Source organism: Neofelis nebulosa, chromosome 10 (assembly GCF_028018385.1).
Source record: "Neofelis nebulosa isolate mNeoNeb1 chromosome 10, mNeoNeb1.pri, whole genome shotgun sequence".
NCBI lineage: Eukaryota > Metazoa > Chordata > Mammalia > Carnivora > Felidae > Neofelis > Neofelis nebulosa.
The window spans coordinates 98,601,755-98,616,179 of NC_080791.1; the positions used below are offsets into that span (position 1 = coordinate 98,601,755).

Sequence of the window (14,425 nt, forward strand, 5' to 3'; positions counted from 1 at the left end):
CTGACAGGCCCCCTCAGCAGGGCTGGGAGATGCAGGATTGAGAGTTCCAGCTCAGCCACTTCTGAGCTTGGGTAGTCACAGGCCTCCAGGAACCTCAGGTGCCCTGTTGGTTTAGCTGGGACAGTAATGCTGCCTATGCAGGAGAATTATAAACCCTCTTCCTGAAAGTGCCTGTGAGAAAGTGCTTTGTAAGTTGTCAAAGACTCAACAGATACTTGTTTTTGTGGTTATTTTGACTGGAGCCAGTGATTAGCTGTCTTTCCCCAGACCCCAGAACACCTGTCCAGGGAGTATGAGAAGACATTAGGTGTCCTCCTTTCCTTCCCAAAGGAAACCTACCCTCCCCCCCACTTCTGTCTTCCCAGATCTTCTCCAGGAGTCAAGGCAGGCGCTGTGTGTGCTCTACCGAGTGCCAGGTGGAGAGGAGGCTACTGGGCTGTTGCTCAGCCTGGCTCTGGGGACTTTGGGAAGAGAAGCCAGGAGGCAGGACTGGTGCGTGTGTGCCTGCCCGCCCACAGGCCGCCTGCTTGCTGCAGGGCCTGGAGCGGCCGCTGGGAGAGGAAGTGCAGTTGGTTACCAATCGGGTTATTTTCATAACGGCTGTCTCAGGCTACAGGGGGAGGGTGACGAGGGGGAGGGGGCAGAGGAGCAGCCACAGCGGCTTGCTCTCCAAACTAGGACTTGCTCAGCCAGAGGCCAGCAGCCTGGAGCTGGAGCCAGAGCCTGGACTCGCCTGCCTACAGGGACCCCAGGCCCCACCCGCTCACCCACCACCCGCCTGCCACCCTGCCTTCCAGATCAGGTCAAAGGGGACTGCCCCCAACCCTTGCCTTCTGCTTCCTCCTTCCTGTATCTGTCTGGGTGGGTCTGGGGAGGAGCAGATCAGGGTCGGCCCTGGCACCACCATTCCTGGATGAGACTCTGAAGCTGATGGAAAAGGGAAGGGAAGGGAAAGGGTAGGCTGGGCTCCTGCCGCCACCAGACCCTGGTGAAGTAAACATTACTGGCCTGCTGGCCTCCTTTACCGTGCAACCCTGGCCCACCTGCTCCCTGCTGCGCATTTGTTTTGCTTTGTTTTGTTTTGAGCGGGCTCCTCTTAGCAAGTAAGGACCTTGGGAGAGCTGAGACCCTCCCTTACCAGCCCCCAGCTGTCTCCACCTCCTTCCCTCTGACCATCCGGAGCTGTGAGAGCAGAGCAGCCAGAGGTGGCTTCTGACCACTAGTCCCCTGGGAGGCGGCCTCCAGGTCCTTGCCCTGCAGCTACTTGGAAGTGGGGCTACCGAGCACCATTCTGAGCCTTCACTGAGGAAAGGGGCACGTGGAGCCCTGCTCACAGCTGGGAGTGGGAACCCTGGCTGAATCCCATGGGGTGTCCCGTGTGAGCACCTCTAGGAACCAGGCCTGGTTGGTACCAGGGGCAGAGGGCATTTCTTACAGCATGAGCAGTTACCCAGGTGGCTCTGGCTGCCGGGCTCTGTTCTTCATGCAGCGGGTGGTGGCCACCCTGGGTTCTCCTGCTTCCCTTTCTGGGTTCCCACTCCCACCATGGGCAGAGACAAACTCCGGGAGATGGCATGATCTGCATGCCCTGCGTCTGCTGTGGGTGTAGGCCCTGCCATGCCCCTACTCTGCCAGGTATGTCAGGTGCTTTACACCATCGTCTCTTCAGAATCTGCCTTATGCCAGCCTTCTGAACTAGTTGGTATCATCCCTATTTTACAGATGAGAAAATTGAGGATCGGAAAGTTTAGTTGATCCACCCGGGAAAGCAATGGCAGACGCGGGATTCCCAAGCCCTTGGGCTTTTCCACTGGAAACTAACTAGCACAAGGTGTGAGATGGTCTGGGCTGAGAGGCCAGGAGTCCGGTTCTTTCTAGCCAGTAGCCAGTGAAGCTGGGACGCTCATGCCTGCTCACCCCCTGGCAGCTGCCCACAGCCACACTCACTGCTATTCGTCAAGGGCACAAGGCCAGATGCCACCAGGAGTGTCTCTCCTGTAGCATCCTTTGTCCTCCCTAGGCTCTCAACAGCCAGCTGGAGGTTCGTGGAGCCCTTGAGTCCTTTCCCATCCCACCCCTTTGGGTGTGACAAGCTCCGCTCAGGCTCCCCACCAGAAAGCTGAGGGGCAGCCATTTTGCTCTGCTGTGGGCTTCTTCCAGTGACCTTTACACGTACTGTGTGGTATGTAGAAGATGACAGAGCATGAGGTGAGAAGACACTGCCGCTCAGAGCTGAGCTGTGGGGAAAGGCGGGGACAGGCCTGAGGCCAGGCCGAGCTTCTGACTGGACCAGGAGAAACCTCAGCAGAGATAGGAAGTCAGGAGTCAAGCTACTGCTGACCAGAGGACAGAGGTTTCTGTGGAGACCACAGGAGCAGGAAGCATGGGCCCTGCAGGGAGGGGGCTTTGGGAACATAGAGGCATGGGTGCTTTGCAGGACAACTTGTCATAAAATGTCAGTTCAGCCAGCCTCGTAGCCTCCTCAGACAGACAAGGAAACTGAGGCCCGTGTGGGGACAGCTTTGCACGTGGTCACAGAACACTGGCCTGGCTCGCCTCGCCTGTCTTGCTCCTCGCTTGCAGTGACCGCACCACCAGGCAGCTGATGAGACTCCCGGACAGTTGAACTTGGGGCTGCCCGGAAGTGTGTGGGCTGGAACATGTCGTGAGGCAACCTCTGCCTCCTGGCCCCTCTTGTCAGTGTGGGTCTGGGGCAGCAGGCAGGGCCCAGACCTCCTCACTACCCGCAGAGTGCCTGGAACACCTCCCCCTACTGACTGCGGCCTTTTGTTTTCTGGGTGACACTAGCATCAGGCGGTGTGTCCGGGTGACTAATCTCCTCCAGGCTGGGCAGCTGTCACAGGGCAGCCTGACCAGACGGGCGGGGAAAGCTGACACCCTGGGGGAGTGCTGGCAAGCCAGTGCCCAGGCAGCAGTGGGCAGCTGGGCCTTCAGGCTTCTCTTCCCGGGTGCAGAGCAGACCCGAGTCAGGCAGACCTGGGTTCAAGTCCTAGTTCTGCTCCTGACCAGCCTGGGGCCTTTGTTGCTCTTATTAGGGCTCCCTTCCCTACCCCATCTCACTTTAGTCCCAGCCTCGTGGCCCAAAAGGAAAGACGCTGCTCTCCACTACGGCTCTGGGATATGGGCTTTGCCTTCAGGTAGACTTGGGTTCCATCATTGGCCCCCCGTTGACTGGCTGTAGACTTTGGGCAGGTTACTGCCTTGTGCCCCAGTTTCCCATCAGGAACACGGCATGATGCCATACCTGTCCTTTCATGTTGCTGTGGTTTATAAAATGATACGTGTGTTTGTAAAGGGCTTAGCAGAGTGCCTAGCGCACGGTGGGCACTCAGTAAATGTTAGCTGTGTTGATGCTGATTTTAGTAGGAAGCCAAGAGCTCTCTGTCCACTCCCGTTCTCCTGCCCTCAGAGCTTAACTCCTGCCCTTCTCCCTGTCACCTGCAGAGGCTGGGGGCTGGAGCAGGCAGAGACCAAGGGCCAGGCAGTCTCAAACATTGCTTCACCAGGCACGCTGCCTCAGCTGCTCACTGATCACAGGAGCTCGGACATCTTGGCCCCATCTGCCTCTCCCCTAATATCTGCCCCCATCCAGGGCTTCAGGCTTGCTGCACTCACAGGATGGTAGCAAATTAAAGAGTGGGTGTTGGGTGGTGGGAGGAATGGGCAGTAGACATGCGGCCCGGTCCTCCACCTATCATCTACCGTCATTTGTCCAAGGCTCTCACCCACCACGTGTGACTTCTGCTGGGCCCTCAGCAGGCAGATGTCCCATGGCTGTGACTCAGACCTCTCTGTGGCTACCAGGGCCCAGGAGGTCACCTGATGGCGGGGCACAGGCATCCCTGGGCATTCTGGAGGCATCCCCCGTGCCCCAGCTTACCAGGAAGAGCTGAGGATGTAGAAATGCCAGTAGCCGGTGAAGAAGGGGCAGCCGGGAGTAGGTGAGCTGGTGAGGGAAGCTGGGCCCATGTTCAGAACAGGTCAAGGAAGGATGGTTTGAGTGAGGATGGGCCCCATGGGTTCTGCCTCCTGCAGGAGGGAGCTCTGGGGCCGAGAGTTGGAGCTTCTAGTATTGGCTCCTAGGTCAAGATGCAGTTCACAGCCTCCCTTGAGAGCAGGGCTGGAAGGGTTTTCAGACAGCACCTGTCACCTGGTACTTTCCCACACTGGGAGGTCCATACTAGGCCTTTCCAGAAGGGTAACACAGAGCAGTCTAGTACCAATAAAGTTCTTTTAGCCCCCCAGAGACAGAGATGCACACCCAGAACGCTTTTCTCTTGGCTCGGGCCTCTCTTTGCTCCCCATACAAAGTCCTCCTGGGTGAGGACTGGAGTGGCTTTCCCCCTGTGCAGCCCCCTTCCAGTTCTGAGGGCCTTGTTCCCCAGGGCCCTTATGATCCCTAAATCAGATCCTCTCCATTTCTAGTGCCACTCTGAGCCTGACCCCATGACTTGGGGCTGAGAGTCTGGGGGTCTTATCTAGACTGGGTTTCTTTCCTTTCCTTTCCTTTCCTTTTTTTTCTTTTTTTTTTGTTAATGTTTGTTTATTTAGAGAGAGTGCAAAGGTGAGCGCGAATGGGGGAGGGGCGGAGAGAAAGGGAAAGAGAAAATCCCAAGTAGGCTCCTCACGGGCAGTACTGCAATGTGGGGCTCGATCCCGTGAACTATGAGATCACGACCTGAGCTGAAATCAAGAGTTGGATGCCCAACCAACTGAGCCACCCAGATGCCCCATGGGTTTCTTTTCAGAGCGCCTCATTTTATTACCATAGCTTAGTTTGTGCTGTGTCCTAGGAGGGGACACCGAAAGCTAAAACCTGCCCTGAGTTGGTAGCCAAACAAAGGCCCAGTGAGAGGAAAAGACGAGGCTTATCCTTTGTTCCTCAGTCCATAGAGGCTGACTGCAAACTGGAACCCAGGACTGCAGACTTCCAGCTCCCATTTTTTCTTTTCCATCAGCCTCAGGCGAGGGAGGCAGAGGCCAGGGCTTTGTGGATTATGGTGCCTGGACAGGGGAGCCACATGGGTAGCTGGAAGCCCCTTGTACCCATTACTGCGGGAGCAGCATAGGGTATAACTGGGGAGAGCGCCAGTGCTTCCAACAGTGGTAAACGTGGGCTCCCTTGAGGATTCTGTGCTACCTTCAAACACCCCGTTTACGGGGGTCAGAGGCCACGGATCCTCCCGCTTCCTTCCTGTGTCCCTTCTCTGCTCAGAGGGCTGAGGCTGTGACTGGGCTCCCAGGCACAGGATGGGCCGCGGCCTGACCGAGCTCCTGATGCTCCCGATCTCTGCCCAACAGCCATCCACCTGCCCCTGCCATGGAGACCTTCTTTAGGAGACACTTCCAGAGGAAGGCGCCAGGCCCTGGGGAGGGGCAGCGGCGGCCCGGCTGCGTGGGGCTGCCCACAGGCAAGGTCCGACGCCGCTCCCCTGCCGGGCAGGCCTCCTCCTCACTGCTCCAGCGGCGCCGCTCCAGCGCGCAGCTCCACGGCTGCCTCCTGAGCTGTGGGGTGGGGACCCGGGGCACCAGCCGCCGGCGCTCCAGCACCGTGCCCCCTGCCTGCAACCCCCGCTTCCTCGTGGATGAGGTGCCCACTCCACAGCCTGCTGCTGTTGGGGCGCAGCTTCTGGGCACGCCTCTGCTGTTGGCTGGGCTTATGGGCACGAATGAGGAGGAGGCAGCTCGGGAGGAAGACGTGACAGCTGCACCGTTGAGTGCCACCCAGCCAGGCACCAGGAGACCAGGCCCCTCCTCACGCCAGGGCACCCTGCTGCCTGTGCCTCGCTACCTGCGCCGTCGCCGCCGTGCCTCCTCCCACCTGCTCCCCGCCGACGCGGTGTACGACCGTGCCCTCTGGGGCCTGCACGGTTACTACCGGCGCCTCAGCCAGCAGTGGCCCCCAGGCCAACACCCTGGCTCTGGGGGTCGAAGAGCCTCAGGCACCACAGCTGGCCCTGTGATGCCTGCTCGTGTGCGCCCGCTGTCCCGCAGGCGTCAGGTAGCCCTACGGCGCAAGTCAGCGGGACCCCAGACCTGGAGTGCCCTGCTTGCGTAGGTATAGCTGCGGCCGGCAGGGCGAGTGTGTGGCCCCCAAGGGGACTGGCCAGGAGGAAGGACCTTGAGGACTGTGCCTGGCCTGAGGGCACCCCGCTTGGGAATGGCCCTGGATAGTGCCTGGAAGCCAGCGCGCTCCCCAAGGGCTGTGAGGAGGGCTGAGTCTCCTGCAGGGAACCTCTCAGGGTCTTAGGTTGTCCTGGGGCATCTACCCTCCTCATTGCGGTCCCTGTCCTGGCCAAGGGTTAAAGTCACAGTGAGGGCAGAGATCCTAGGTAAGGGGAGAAGGAAGCAGAGTCACCAGATGCTCAGCTGGCCTCAGCGATCTCCTTTCCTGTAGGAAAGCCATCACCAAGTCGGGCCTCCAGCACCTGGCACCCCCTCCTCCCGCTCCCGGGGCCCTGTGCAGCGAGCCAGAGCGGCAGATCCGGAGCACTGTGGACTGGAGTGTGAGTGGTGGGGTGCTAGGAGGGAGGGACAGGTGGATGGGCTTGGAGCCACAGCAGCAGTTAGAGATGGAAGGAGGTGCTGGGGGCAGCTGTGAGAGGAGCCCATGGGCCTTTGGGTCAGGGCAGACCTCCTAGGGTATCCACATTTGAGCCAAGCCCTCAAGAGTAGGGACAGTGGGAGGGGCACCTAGCTGGTTCAGTTGGAGGAACTTGCGACTCTTGATCTTGGAGTTGTAAGTTCAAGCCCCACGCTGGGTGTAAAGATTACTTAAAAAAAATTTTTTTTTTTAATCTTAAAAGAGTAGGGACATTGTGGAAACAGGATGGAGCAAAGTAGATTGTGGTGGCTGGAGCAGGTTTGTCTTGGGAGAGAGGAGGGCTGGTGGGGCAGCACAGGGACTGACTAGAGGGCTGGGTAGCAGGTTCGCTCTGAGCACGCTTGTCTCGCGGTCTAGGAGTCCGCGACCTATGGGGAGCACATCTGGTTCGAGACCAACGTGTCAGGGGACTTCTGCTATGTTGGGGAGCAGTACTGTGTAGCCAAGATGCTGGTGAGTGAGCTCTCTGCGGCATGCTGCCCCCTGCTGGTAGAGTGGGTCTAGAAGCCTGTAGACAGACCTCTGCTGGCCTTCTTGGGAAGGTGGGAACAGGACTGTCACCTGAGCGCCCGCTGTGGGCTGCCTGAGGATGGCAGGAGGAACGGGGGCTGTATTCTGGTGCCAGGATCGGGGGTTCCCAGTGAACAGAGAGGGAAGATGGAAGGATTTCTCTTCTGGCCCTGGGGCAGCATTCTGGACGGAGTTACCTGGTGCTTCAGGGCCTCCTCTTCATTTTCTGCAGCAGAAATCAGTGTCCCGGAGAAAGTGTGCAGCCTGCAAGATCGTGGTGCACACCCCCTGCATTGAGCAACTGGAGAAGGTAAGTGTGAGTGCTCAGCCTTTCCTGCCCCTCCCCTTTGGGTGCTGAAGTCCTCAGCAAACACACATGTGTATTTCTGCACTGATACTCATGTTACAAGCGTTGCCTGCCAAGAGTGCCCCGGCCTGCGTGGTGGTGAAGAGCCAAAGACCCTCGAGCTGAAATGCCTGCATTTGAGTCCTGTCTCCCTCCACTCCTTTATTAGCTACCCTATCCCCACTGCCCAGAACAAGCCTGGCACAGAGTGGGGCTCACTATGGATGAATAATGAGCGATGGCCGAGACCCCATTTTATTAGCACCTAAATTAACATTTAGAAGGGGCCATGGTCTTGCTGAAGCTAGGCCACTCCTGTGTAGCCCTGGCCCGTGCTTCGAAAGCAAGGTAGAGGGGACACTGAGCAGGCAGATCCAGGCCAAGGGTGGGGGGCTCCCCAGGCAGCAGAAACCCCGATCAGCACATGGGAAAGCTTGTAGGACTAGGAGTGGCATCAGCAAGGCTAATGTGGGTCACTTGCCCCAGCCCCTGACTCATAGAGTGAGGTTTCCCTGCAACTTTGCTAAGGCTGAAGCAGGGACAGTTGGGAAAAGAGAGACAAACGTAGCCCCAGGTGTTACAGAGGCTAAGATGGGATCACACCAGTTTTCATAAGTGAGCTAATGGTCTCCAGGGACCAGCCAGCACAAGTCTGCAAGCACCGATCAGGGTGCCTGCACGTGCCTAGGTTGGGAGCATTCGAGGGTAAGGGGAAAATGTGGGAGGAGTAAACCATACTGCCTTTTATTTATTTATTTATTTTTTTAATTTTTTTTTCAACGTTTTTTATTTATTTTTGGGACAGAGAGAGACAGAGAACGAACGGGGGAGGGGCAGAGAGAGGGAGGCACAGAATCTGAAACAGGCTCCAGGCTCTGAGCGGTCAGCACAGAGCCTGACGCGGGGCTCGAACTCACGGACCGCGAGATCGTGACCTGGCTGAAGTCGGACGCTTAACCGACTGCGCCACCCAGGCGCCCCCATACTGCCTTTTAATGGTGGGGGAGTAGACACAAAACTCCAAGTCTCCCCCATCCCAGGATACTAACAGAGGGAGGAAAAAGTCCTTCTGGCTATGGTGGAGAGGAGGCAGGGATGCAGGAGGGCTTCTGAAAAGAGGTGTCTCACATTCTGAGGGCTCCCAGGATGATTTGGGGCTATCTCTACCTTGTGAGTGACACTTCCCTGGAGGAGGTGGCTATATGCCTGACTCCGTGAAAGGAGGTTCTGACATTTGGGTGGTCATTGCAATGTTTCACAGATAAATTTCCGCTGTAAGCCGTCCTTCCGTGAATCAGGCTCCAGGAACATCCGTGAGGTAAGTGCCCAGGGTAGTTACAGGTAAGGAGGCCCCAAGTTTCCTGAGTGGACTTCTCCACAGTGTCTCCAGAGTGCCACCAGGGGACTCAGCAACTTCGAGGCTGCTCTGGGGCCCAGGGAGGTACAGGGCTGAGGCTCTGAGAGCGTCTCAATGGGGAAGGCCTGGCAGGCCCTGCTTGCAGAGTGGATGGGACACTGCCTGCCTCTTGTGCCTCCTCACTCTTCTCCCCTACCCCGAGCCTCAGTCCCCACCTTGAGGCCATGGAGAGAAGTCTCCAGCCCCTCTCACCTCACACACACTGCTGCAGAGAGCTTCCTGCAGCCCCACCCCTCACTCCGGTGATACTCTCTCTTCCTCCACCAGCCAACATTTGTGCGCCACCACTGGGTACACAGGCGACGCCAGGATGGCAAGTGTCGGCACTGTGGGAAGGTGAGGCCCTGCCCAGGGAAGTTGGCCAGCCTGATGACCACCGGACCTGGGCCCTGTGGCCCCCGAGCCTCAGGCTGTGCATCCAGTGTGACCTGCCCATCACCGACTGTTTCTCCTGAGTGCAGAGTCCTAGGGCTCTGTTTCAGCCTGGCTGAGGTGCCCATTCAGTTCCAAAACACCTAGGCTTCTGGACAGAGCAGGAGAGCAGCGAAGAAAGTTATCTTCTAGTGCAGGGTATCTGGACTACTTGGAAATTACACGTGAGCTCTCTGAGAATTAGACTTACTCATTTAGTAACTCGGCAGATACTTGTTGAACGCCTGTTGGGTGCTGAGCCCCACTGGGTAGTGGGTAGTGGGTCCCTGCCCTCCTGGAGGAGGAGGGTGTGGCTTGAAGACAGACTCTGCAGGCAGTCTTCCTGAGCACAGTCCACAGTGTGGTGGTCACTTAGTCATTGTCTGCTTCCTGTGCGTCTCTGTCGGTAAGCATAGGCCATGGAAGGTCGAGGGGCCTTGTCCCTCTTTTCCTTTGCGCACTTTCAGTGCCAAGCACAGCCTGGCACCCAGCAGGCCCTCAGTAACGTTTGTAGGGCAAACAAGGGTATGAATGTGATAGGTACTGTGAAGAAGCGTGAAGCGCTGGAAATGCCCAGGGGCCTGGGGGTCTGGGGTCAGGGAGGAGGGCATCTCAGCCTACAGGAGTTAGCTGTGGATCCTTTGAGCAGTTCACATGTGTGCACCCAACGCCTTGCAGTTAACTTCAGAGAGTCATAAGCCTCCCTGCTCCGGGGGCTTATTTTACAGGGGTTTTTTTTGTCATTTTGTTCTGTTTTTTATTTTATTTTATTTGTTTTTATTTACTTTTATGTTTTATTTATTTTTGAGAGAGAGAGAGAAAGCAAGCACAGGAGGGACAGAGAAAGAGAGGGAGACACAGAATCTGAAGACAGGCTCCAGGCTCTGAGCTAGCTATCAGCACAGAGCCCGACGCGGGGCTTGAACCCACGAACCGCGAGATCATGACCTGAGCCGAAGTCGGACGCTTAACCGACTGAGCCACCCAGGCACCCCATTGTCTTTTTAATTTTAAAAAATGTGCTCAATTTCCCGGGGTGGAGAGAGGTTGGCAACAGAAGAGGGGTTGGGCCTGCTGCTCTGGACCTGGTCCCTGGTGCCCCAACCACCCCCTTCCCTCTAGGGCTTCCAGCAGAAGTTCACCTTCCACAGCAAGGAGATCGTGGCCATCAGTTGCTCCTGGTGCAAGCAAGCAGTGAGTGCTCGCCCTGCCCCGCCGTAGGCCGTCCCCTGGGCTGCACTGGGTGGGGGTCCCCAGGCCTCAGCTCAGCCCGGCTCAGCTGTGCCCCCTCCTCTCTAGTACCACAGCAAGGTGTCCTGCTTCATGCTGCAGCAGATCGAGGAGCCGTGCTCCCTGGGGGTCCACGCTGCCGTGGTCATCCCACCCACCTGGATCCTTCGCGCTCGAAGGCCCCAGGTGAGTCTTGCCTGCACCCTTGACACCACTCCCACGTTTGGGCTCTGCTGGCTACCCCAGCCCTCCCACCTTGTCACCAATGCCCCGGCTTCCCTCGCAGAATACCCTCAAGGCAAGCAAGAAGAAAAAGAGAGCATCCTTTAAGAGGAAATCTAGCAAGAAAGGGCCAGAGGTTAGTCCTGGGGCTGGGTGGGCCACTGGAGGGGAACAGGAAAGAGGGGCCTGTTTCTTGGAATACTGAGGCCCCTGGGCTGATGATGCAGCCTTTGGTGGGTCAGTTTGGGCTCTGGGCCCCAGAGGAGGGTGTGAGGCCAGATCCGAGTTGCCTCTGTATGGCCAGGCCCACTTAAGGTCTGACCTGGAGGTAGTATGAGGGTGCACTGCCGAAAATGGGGGTAAGGTCTTCAAGACAGGAAGGAGCCTTATTGTCTCTCTGTCTCCAAGGAGGGCCGCTGGAGACCCTTCATCATCAGGCCCACCCCGTCCCCCCTCATGAAGCCCCTGCTGGTGTTTGTGAACCCCAAGAGTGGGGGCAACCAGGTACGCACAGCCTCCCCTCTCCACCGGGAGCCTTGGGGGAGGAATGGGTTCCGGCTCTGCACCCCTCCCCTCCCCAGCAACTGCTCCCAGGTTCCATGGCAGGCTCCTGCCCCATCCCTCTTTCCCAGAGATACTGAGGAGATCTGATTCTGTCTCCACCCCTTGCCCCTCGCTGGGCCTGCTTCCCACAGCCACAGCCTTCTCATGTGCTTTTCCCCACTTCAGCCCACCAGCCCTGACTGACTCCCCCGGTCCCCCGCAGGGCGCTAAGATCATCCAGTCCTTCCTGTGGTATCTCAATCCCCGACAAGTCTTTGACCTGAGCCAGGGAGGGCCCAAGGAGGCGTAAGTACTTGCCAAGGCTCCATGGGGACAGTGGCAGGGGGCTTGCCTGGCACTCAGGGTAGGGTGTACGTACCCTGACACTTCCGGTCCTCCGACCCCAGGCTGGAGATGTACCGCAAAGTGCACAACCTGCGGATCCTGGCGTGCGGAGGCGACGGCACGGTGAGTTCCCCCGCTGCTCGCTTCTCCAGTCTCCCGCCTCTCTGGGGCCTGAGCCTGGGCCCCACTGGTCTGACCTGGCCTCTTGTGCTCTGCCCCCTCCAGGTCGGCTGGATCCTCTCCACCCTGGACCAGCTGCGCTTAAAACCACCGCCGCCCGTTGCCATTCTGCCCCTGGGCACTGGCAATGACTTGGCCCGTACCCTCAACTGGGGAGGGGTAAGAGCCCACGGCAGGGTAGGAGAGCTGGGGGTGGGCCGTGCAACCCTGCACGCCTCTCCCCAGGAGAGGCTCGGTTCCTGAGCCCTTTGTCCCACCAGGGCTACACGGATGAGCCCGTGTCCAAGATCCTCTCCCACGTGGAGGAGGGGAATGTAGTGCAGCTAGACCGCTGGGACCTCCGTGCTGAGCCCAACCCCGACGCGGGACCCGAGGAGCGTGACGAGGGTGCCACTGACCGGGTAGGGCGGCCAGGGCCAGGGGCAGCCGCTACAGTGGGGGCAGGGGGCAGTCTCGGGAGACCCGGGCTGGCCTCCTCTTTCTCACTTGCCAGTTCAGGGACTTTGGGCAAATCTCTTCGTTTCTCCAGACTTTCAGCTTCTTCCGTACAATGGTAATAATGGTACTCCACAAGCTAGTTGTTATTCAGCCACTTGGCAAATATTTACCGAATATCTGCCACATGCCAGGCACCATTTTAAGCGGCAACAAAGCAAAGTCCCTGTTCTCACAGAGCTCCTAGAGAATATGGCACTTTGGGGAAGAAGCATCATGGGGGACAGAAAGCCAGGGAAGAGAGTGTCAGCACAGCTGGGGCTGTTTTGTGTATGGGGCACTTGGAGGAGCCTCACCGGAGCCGGAAGCTGAGAGGGCAGGGCCTCAGGCGGGGAACTGGCTGGAGGAAGAACTTTGTGGTAGATCCTCTTAACTGGGGGAAAGGCTTCCAAAAGTGCATGGGCTTAGCGAGCCTGGTGGCCCCTGGCCTGGGCCAGGCCAGAGCAGGGAGGGGTCTGTTAGGCCCAGCCCTGATGCTGGCCCCGTGACCTTTTTCCAGCTGCCCCTGGATGTCTTCAACAACTACTTCAGCCTGGGCTTCGATGCCCACGTCACCCTGGAGTTTCACGAGTCTCGAGGTTGGCAACCTCTTGCTGAGGAGGCATTGGGAGGCTGGGGAGGAAGAGACACAGGAGGGTCCCTGAGAGGGTCAGAACTTGCCCCCAGCAGTAAAAGAAAGGCACTTGTTCCCAGCCCTTCCTCCCCACCCCAGCTTGGGAAGCCCCAGCAAGTTCAGAATGACTGACTGTCCCCTGTTTCTTATCGCCACCCAGAGGCCAACCCAGAGAAATTCAACAGCCGCTTTCGAAATAAGATGTTCTATGCCGGGGTGAGTCTGGGGTCTGCCAGCAATAGCCCCCACCATGCCCACTATTCTACCACCTAAGCCCCCTGCCCACCTGTGTCTGCTAGGCCACAGGACCCCTTCTGGGCAGTGGTAAGGGAAAGTCTCTGTTACCAGATGGTGATGCCCTCTGTCTCCCACAGACAGCCTTCTCTGACTTCCTGATGGGCAGCTCTAAGGACTTGGCCAAGCACATCCGAGTGGTGGTAAATGGACCAAGCTGGCAGGCAGAGTGGGTGGGCCCAGCAGAGAGGGAGGCTGCCTTGGCATGGCTGTATAGCTTACACCCTCCCCTGTTCCTGCCTCCAGTGTGATGGAACCGACCTGACCCCCAAGATCCAGGACCTGAAGCCCCAGTGCATTGTTTTCCTGAATATTCCCAGGTGAGGAGGGGAGGGCTCTGTGTGGGCCCAGCTGTCTCCATCCTGCAGGACTGTCCTCTGAAGGCCCTTGTGTTGCCTTCCCCTCCAGGTACTGCGCAGGCACCATGCCCTGGGGCCACCCTGGGGAGCACCACGACTTTGAGCCCCAGCGGCATGATGATGGCTACCTCGAGGTCATTGGCTTTACCATGACATCCCTGGTGAGTGGGCCAGCAAGGGACCTGTCTGGAGCCCCGGCTCTGCCTTGCCCCTGGCTCTGTCCCCACAGTGACCAAGAATACTGTTCCAAGATGGAAGGGGGGCGATTACTGAACTTCCTTTCACTGGCTGAGATAGGAGAATTCATGCTCATCTCCCTGGCTGGGGTCTCCCCTTCCCTCCCTCCCTTCCCCCCCTCAGCAGGGTCTCACTCTTCCCTCAGCTCTCTGACTGGGGTATTGTCCCCCTCTCTGCTCTCTGTCTGGGGGGTCACTGTCATTGTGTTCCCTGGCCAGAGCATCCCTGGGGGGAACAGAGCTGGGGGCCCCACTGCCCCTGCCCTGGCGCCTGACCTGAGCCTTTTGCGCCCACAGGCAGCGCTGCAGGTGGGCGGGCACGGTGAGCGGCTGACACAGTGCCGCGAGGTGGTGCTCACCACGTCTAAGGCCATCCCGGTGCAGGTGGATGGCGAGCCCTGCAAACTCGCAGCCTCTCGTATTCGCATCGCCCTGCGCAACCAGGCCACCATGGTGCAGAAGGCCAAGCGGCGGAGTGCCGCCCCCCTGCATAGCGAGTACGTCCCCCTCCCGGCCACCTGCCCTGGACCCAAGGCCAGACTCTGCCCCTCTCTTGAGCCTTGGTTTCCCCAGCCGGAAAGGGGGCCTCCAGTCCCTCT

The 14,425-nt window shown here is 58.5% G+C and overlaps 1 protein-coding gene across 8 annotated transcripts in view; it reads left to right on the forward strand.

The window, feature by feature from the left end:
• The window catches only part of DGKZ (diacylglycerol kinase zeta), a 43,128-nt gene that overhangs the window by 24,117 nt on the left and 4,586 nt on the right, over nt 1-14,425 (forward strand). For 2 of the 8 annotated variants that reach the window (XM_058688798.1, XM_058688800.1), the window contains exons 2-20: nt 6,419-6,527; nt 6,983-7,078; nt 7,371-7,445; nt 8,743-8,799; nt 9,166-9,234; nt 10,432-10,503; nt 10,609-10,725; nt 10,826-10,897; nt 11,170-11,265; nt 11,528-11,610; nt 11,712-11,772; nt 11,875-11,988; nt 12,090-12,230; nt 12,824-12,902; nt 13,098-13,153; nt 13,312-13,374; nt 13,478-13,551; nt 13,640-13,751; nt 14,124-14,323. In XM_058688798.1, coding sequence (XP_058544781.1) covers nt 6,419-6,527; nt 6,983-7,078; nt 7,371-7,445; nt 8,743-8,799; nt 9,166-9,234; nt 10,432-10,503; nt 10,609-10,725; nt 10,826-10,897; nt 11,170-11,265; nt 11,528-11,610; nt 11,712-11,772; nt 11,875-11,988; nt 12,090-12,230; nt 12,824-12,902; nt 13,098-13,153; nt 13,312-13,374; nt 13,478-13,551; nt 13,640-13,751; nt 14,124-14,323 — 1,746 coding nt within the window. Of the gene's footprint in view, nt 1-634; nt 803-5,322; nt 6,076-6,418; nt 6,528-6,982; nt 7,079-7,367; nt 7,446-8,742; nt 8,800-9,165; nt 9,235-10,431; nt 10,504-10,608; nt 10,726-10,825; nt 10,898-11,169; nt 11,266-11,527; nt 11,611-11,711; nt 11,773-11,874; nt 11,989-12,089; nt 12,231-12,823; nt 12,903-13,097; nt 13,154-13,311; nt 13,375-13,477; nt 13,552-13,639; nt 13,752-14,123; nt 14,324-14,425 lie in introns of those variants that run through there. The other 6 variants (XM_058688801.1, XM_058688799.1, XM_058688796.1 and 3 more) reach the window with 5 other exon arrangements.